The 7,358-nt window shown below is 28.2% G+C and overlaps 1 protein-coding gene across 1 annotated transcript in view; it reads right to left on the minus strand.

Moving 5' to 3' along the window:
* LOC107472377 (protein DETOXIFICATION 21) overlaps positions 1-6,696 on the minus strand; it is an 8,472-nt gene extending 1,776 nt beyond the window's left edge. The window contains exons 1-6 of the mRNA XM_016091901.3: positions 6,540-6,696; positions 4,388-4,633; positions 3,330-3,865; positions 1,491-1,577; positions 1,352-1,408; positions 978-1,216 (exon numbers count right to left, since the gene is read on the minus strand). Of these exons, the coding sequence (XP_015947387.2) occupies positions 978-1,216; positions 1,352-1,408; positions 1,491-1,577; positions 3,330-3,865; positions 4,388-4,624 (1,156 nt within the window). The 5' untranslated portion in view covers positions 4,625-4,633; positions 6,540-6,696. The remainder of the gene's footprint in view (positions 1-977; positions 1,217-1,351; positions 1,409-1,490; positions 1,578-3,329; positions 3,866-4,387; positions 4,634-6,539) is intronic.
* Positions 6,697-7,358: the final 662 nt, after the last annotated feature.

Here is a 7,358-nt window from a genome sequence, read left to right on the forward strand (position 1 = left end):
GATTAAAAATGTGTAGAACTTTTTTTTTTTAATGTTAAACATTTTTTATAATATTTTTAAAATATATTATTAAGACAAATGTTAGCAAGTAGACTAGTATAAATAATTTGTGTACTATTGTCCCTTTCTCAATATTCAATAATAGAGGGTTCACCATTGTAGTGTGTTTGTCTTTTGGTCATCAGTGTAGTATTGAATAATGTTTACTCTTTCATCGGTTTAAGGCATTACTAAACATTTTTTTAAGAAATGTAATATCACTATTAAAATTTATTTTTAATTAATAATTGGTCCATAAATATATTTTTATATTAAATTATAAGTTTTAAATAAAAAATTTTAATAATATAAAAATAAAATATTAATAAAAAATATTAGTCTTCTAATCTTTTTCCTTTTCTTTTCCTACGTGTTTTTTTTAGGTGAACAAAGTAGCGTTAAATTTTTTTTTAATTAGGAGTGAAATTAGAATTCGAAATCTCTAATTTAAGAAGATGAAAAAATTATATCATTTGAGTAATAGTTTGTTGGCAAAATAATGTTACTTTATTTGATGCTTTTCTTTTGGTCTGATATTTGAAAACTCAGTTGTATTTCTTTTAACAAACAACTTTTAGTCAAGCCCTTACCACGACGCTATAGGCCCTAATTAAAGGCCAAAGAAAGATTGTTGACCATAAAAAAAAAGCACAAAGGAAGATCATCAGAAAAAAAATAGTTGAAAAGAAAAAAGAAATAATGATGATAATGATAACAATACCCAAAAAAAAAAAAAGACCATGATAATAAATTAATAATATCACAAATCACAATAATTCTAAGATAAATGTAACGCTGAATCATTCTATAAATTCTTGATCATAATTTTACTAAATTTTAGTTAGAGCTTTACCGTTTAAAAGTTAATAATTAAATATGTGTGTTAAATAAAAAATGAGAGTTAAAAATGTTAGACATATGTGAATATTAATTATTACCGGAGAGCACAGGTTGGAGACTGTTCAACAAGATAGAGAAAGCGAGTAAAGGTGATAATTCCCCAACTGCTTCAGCCACCATTGGATTTGGAGTGAAAACGTATGCAACTCTTTCTCTCAGCAAAAGGAATACAAAGAATAGCACAATGCCAATGCAAAATGATGTCACTGCTGTCACTACAATGGAGAATTTTGCACCCTCTGAACTCCCTCTTCCAAGTTCATTTGCCACCCTCACACTGCAAATTACATCATATTAATATCATTTTGTCTTAAAATAATTGTTTAAAAAATATATGATAGTAATATTTAGATTTTAATTTTCTTGTTAGTTTGGCAATGGAAGTTTTTGTAATAATATGACAAGGAAGTACCCAGCTGCAGCAAAGAAACCAAGGGCTATCACCATTTCCCATCCATTGATGTTGAGGCTGCAAAATAATTCCGAAGATTTAATTATTTCAATATGAAGAAGCAGGTTGAGCATATATAATAAAAATTAATGTCCCATACCATATGGATAGTGCATCAATGTAAACCTCAGCATTTTTCATGTTCCCTGTTAGAAGGATCAAGACTGCATTGTACCATATCTCAAGGCTGCAACATTATTGAAACGGAACCATAACTTTAAGCTTAATCTCTCTTGAATTTTCTTACTTATTTGGTAAAATGTAATGCAACATTAGATACTAAAACTTTCCTCTGCTTTTTGACTTTGTAAACATGATTTAATTTTATTCCTCCTTGTTTGAAATTAGCACTTAGGTTCTTTTCACGTTTTTATCCATATCCGTCCCTAAATATACACCGGGTCTATTTTTTAGACCCTAACTCGGTCTTAAACCCGATAAAACCTAAATATTTTCGAGCTATAATTATATCGGATAAAAACCGAATCTTTAAAACATTAACAATAATTTATAAAAAAACTTATTTATAAAAAAAATTATTTATGATGCACTTATTCATAAAGAAGAAAGTTATTATCGAAAAGTTGATATCCGTATTTGAATTTGAATTTGTCCATAAATTCTAATTTGATGCTTCTTTGATCTATTTTCTAATTCAACAAGTGTGACTAAAAATAAAACAATAAACTTATAATTAATATAACATAATATTAAAATTAATTTAAAATATATATATCTTTTTTAGTTCTCTTAAGGTGCACATGAGTCGAGTAAAGATGGGTTTACTTTGATCTGGATCCGATCCGAAATAATAATCGGATCTATTTTTGAAATCCTTACTCAATTTTAGACCTGATAAAATCACACAAAATTAATCTCTAAAATATTCGAGACCGGACGGAATGTTGAATCTTCAGGCGGGGCCATGAACACCCCCTAGATTTGAGTGATGCATATTATATATATCCTGACCACATGATATTACTACTCAATGTGTGTCAGTATGTTATTGTTAACACCTTCGCACATGTACCATATATTACTACTCACATGACCTGGCTCCTTTAACATGTGTCACATTAATCAAATCCATAACAACAGATTAAAATAATCAACAGAATATCATTTCAGAGAGTTTGTCTTAAAAAAAATAATAAAAAAAAAAGGTGAAATCTCAATGACAAAAATAATAATTTCAAAATGTTAAATATTAAAGTGTATGCATACAAAGTCAATACAAAACTAGTACATATGGGCTTTAGTTGATATAGCCATCTATCAATGGATATATGAGTAATGATAGAAAATCAGCAGTTTTTAGTAAATATCATTCAATTTTTTTAACATTATTTTATTTTAAATTTTAGACCCTAAATCATAAATTGTTAATTATAATTTTTAAATTATGAACCTAAATCTTAAAATTGGCTAATGTTGATTAATTTAAAGTTTAAACTTAGTTTAAAAAAGTTAAGCAAGAGCCTTAGAATTTTAATCCATTGGGGACATAACAATATTAATTGAGTAATGAGTAATGATTAGGAATACTAAACTTTCTTTGTTTAAATCTTTGGTTTATGAATAAAATGAACATGACCTATACTATCCAGAATAACCATCCGGATACCAGGGATAATAAACATCTCATGTTATAAAAAGTTAATTTTGGTTTCACCAAGGTTTGAACTTTTGACCTTTTAGATTTGAAACTCTAATACCATGTTCTAAAACCACTTATCCCAAAAGCGTAACTTGATAAGACAATGTAACATTAATAATCATATCTCTAATACTTTCTAAACCTTCATTGTTCACATTGTATGCTTAGGTCATTGGCTCCCTATACTTTCTCTAATTCATTAGACTTTATATTTTATGTCATTCATAATCTTTGATGAAAGAAGAGAGGATTGGGGGATTAGGTTAATGAATTTCTTACCACATCATAGCCCCAGAAGACAAAGAGAGCTTGACAAGAGGCCAAAGATCCTTAAATGCTAAAAATGAAAAACCTTTCCAAGTTTGAGGACAATTCCTCATGATGTAAACAAGCTGGCCCAAATTAGGTATCCAATATGCCAAAACTGTTGAAATCATTGCACCATTAAGCCCAAGCTTATACCTCACAGTCAAAAGCCATGATAGAAAAATATGAGTTGAGATTGAAAGTGCTGCAAGGTATGCAATGATCTTGTTCTTGCTCTGTGCTTGGAGGAACATTTGGCATGTGAATGAAACTAAGAATGAAAATACCACAAGAATTGACCATAGTGAAATGCTTCCTGCCACCTCAGCAATGGTTTTTTCTTGGCCTAGAAACTTTAAGAGTGGTGCTGTGAAGATGAAAATTGGAAGGAGTAGTGAGGTCATGAACAAGATTATCCATGATCTTTGGAGATATATTCCAAGCATCTCATATTTTTTGGCTCCATATGCTTGCCCACATAGAGTTTCCAATGCACTTGCCATACCTAGCTACAATTTTTCATACACAAAAGCTTATACAAATCTGATACATTATAAGAACACTCACAACAAAATTGACTGGTATTTTATTTTTTATTTTTTGTAGAAAACTATTATTATACTATAGAAAATAAATTCTAAAGAATAACTCTAATTGCGCTTTCAAAAAGCTCTAATTATATTCTAATTTTTTGTCATACTGAAGCATAGAAATAGAAACCAAATAGAATAACTATTCATTGGAGTTATTCTTAAAGATGTCAGATTCAAAAATAATGAAAGAAAAGAAAAATGATGTCTTTGTGTTTGTGTGAACGGTAACATCTCTAACATGCCTCTTCGCTCCAAAGCTCTTTTAGGATATAACTAAATTTTGCATAGTTTTTTTTTTTATCTTGTACTAAAATTCTATTGTTTCTTCAGGATCAATGATAGAATTTTAGATCCTTAGATCATCGAAGTTCTGATATCATATAAAAAACATTACTTATCATAAAAGTGATAGAAGAAAATGAAAAAAATAGGTCTTACCAAAACACCATTTGCAAATTTGACTAGTAAAGTCATGACAAGTGCATAGGCAGCAAGGTCAGTGGATCCAATATGACCAATGAAGGATTGACTAACCACAGTTATACCAAATGTTGAGAACCTTGACATTATGGCTGGCCCTGCCACTACCCACATCTTCTTGCTCTCTTTCCATACCCTTTTCCCAACTGATGAATTCTTTTGCAAAAGCTTCTCGTTTATTTCCTCCTTTCCCATCTTCTTTTTCTGCCAATGTTTTAAATTTTCAATCAGCAATTCATGTCTTTGCATGCAGTAGTGCCTTAATTATTTCACAGATGTTGTTGATCAAGATAACTTAGTTATTGTTCATTTAGGGCATCATTTTATTGAATACCTTTTATTCCAAAAATGCAAAATTTAGATCCTATTTATTTAACTATTTATCACTCAATTTTTTGTGCATTATATTTGGAAATAGTGCTTTGTATATCAAAATTAAATTTTTAATGTATTTAGTCGTAACTTACGCAAATTTTATTAGGGACATGCTATGGTGTCTGTTACAATATTATAGAATTTTAGCGATATTTAAAAAGTGTTACTAAAATTAAAGTAATGTTTATGCCTCCTAATTTAAAAATAAAAAATATTATTGAATTTAAAAATATGACTTTTATTTTAACAATATTTTATAAATATTGTTAAAATTGATTAGCAATTATAATCCCCGTAACCATAAACATCATAAACTCTATTTTTTTTTATTAATGTGTATTCACATAATCAGTTGGAATAACAGATGCTTTTTCTCTTTTAATTAACTAATAATCTCACATTCCAACTTCGAATATAATACAAAAATACTCGAATAGAATTGCAGTGAAAATGACAAGAGAAGAAAAATTCAAGGAAAGAATCTAACACCTGTGTTTAGAACTATCGGTTTGTCCTAGAATCATAATTTCTTTTACTTTATACATATGCGGACCACAATACCAAAAACAGAGTTTTGTTATGGATGTTATATTACACTCTGCTTCTAATTGCTATGCATGGCTAGTAGTATTAGCTAGTTTGTCTTTTAACCAGATTCCACTGTTCCATTATTAGAGAAAATTTTGTCCATTATTATTGTTAGAAAACCATAGAAACGACACCGCATTTATTATTGTTGCCACTAGTACTGGGAATACCTCCAAAGTTTGTCGTATATGTACAACATTTTTCGGAATACCTTTTACTTTGAAATTAAAAATTTGTTTCTTTTATGACCTGAATAAGGAACGACCTGTACTATTTTAAGAGTGATGTAATACAATAAGGTAGTTTAATTTTAGAGGAAAAATGTCATCATTTTCTTCTCTTTTGAATGATAACTAAATAAAATAATTATTATATTTAAATGAATAAACTTAAGAGTGAATTCAATTTTACTGTATAAGATGATAGTACACATGCACCTCCACATCCATATCCAGTGAATGTGTACTTACATAAAAAAATAAAGAATCTTATGCAATATCAGAGTTAGTGTAAAAATATATATGTATGTAGATATTTAATCTAATATATTGTTGTATTTGTAAAATTTGAGAAAATTATCCGTAATCAGTCGTCACATATTTTTTTTCAAAAAAAAAGAAGAAGGAAGGTTTACTGGTTTAGGAACAATTTAACAGAGCTATTTGAAGAATTTAACCACATACATTACAACAATACAATTTGAAGCATGTTGTATATATGAACACACAGGATATATACAAACATAAATTCGTTTCATTGAACAAAGTACATCATAAAATTCCAATTCCCCTCTTCCCTGATTCTAACCATAAAAGAAATTAAAACATATATAGAAGAAATAATTTAGTAGCAACATGTAACGAACTATATATGAAAAATTAATGATGGTATTGGCAACTGGTTATTATATAAATTATTTCATTTTCTTAATTCTCGCCAACTTTTTTTTTTATTTTTGAAGGTTAATTCCCGCCAACTTTGTAATCGCATACTTGTGTAACCACCAGCAGAAAAGTAAGTATAAAAGCATATGATTATATATATATTTTCGTATACAGGGATGAATGAACTACATACAATCATCATCAAGTTCCAAGTTTCATACCATATAATAATAATATTGAAGAGGGAACTAGAAGGAACTTACCCGGAGGAGTTGCAAAATGAAGTCAAAGTAACGATGGCAGAGGATGAGAATTTTGGCCTTATCACTTGCTCAGCCTTATGACATGTATATAATATGTTCAGACATTCAATAATTCATGTAATTAATTATGTATCTTCTCCTATTTTTGTTGCAAATACTTTGCATCGTTTTGTGGAAGTGTATTAATTGAGGGCGGGTTCAGTAAACTTTATTAAAAAGATGTTTGTGATTTTTAAAATTACAGATACTTTATTTTATTTAATTTTTAGTAATGAAGAAACCCATGAGTATGTGATTTTGGTTTTTTTTTTAATATTTAAAGATATTTTGTAAAATCAATTTATACTTTACAAAATTAAAAATTACTTTTATCTTTATGTTTATATCTATTATAGTATTTTATTATAAGATTCAGAGACAATTTTACCAAATGTTGTTGTCATTGTGCTTTTTTAGGGGTGTTTGTGGTGCAATTTGGATTGGTTTTGAGTTAAAAACTCATTCGATTCAAACACTAATTTTACTTGCGATGCGGTTTGGATTGGATGACTTTAAAAAAAATAGATCCGATCTGATCCAATTTTAAGCAGTTTGGATTGGATTGGATTTGCGATTTTGTAAACTAAAAAAATTAAATACATATAACGAGTCGTAACATCAAATTTTAAATATTCAACAATGACATAACAAGTCTCAACAATATTTTAAAAAGCCAACGATAACATAATAATAGAAAGAAAATTAAAGGTTAGTTAAAATAAATAAATAAATAATATTTTGAACATAAAATATTTATTAAATAATAATAATACATGAATA

The sequence above is a fragment of the Arachis duranensis genome, chromosome 6, assembly GCF_000817695.3.
Source record: "Arachis duranensis cultivar V14167 chromosome 6, aradu.V14167.gnm2.J7QH, whole genome shotgun sequence".
In the NCBI taxonomy this organism is placed as follows: domain Eukaryota; kingdom Viridiplantae; phylum Streptophyta; class Magnoliopsida; order Fabales; family Fabaceae; genus Arachis; species Arachis duranensis.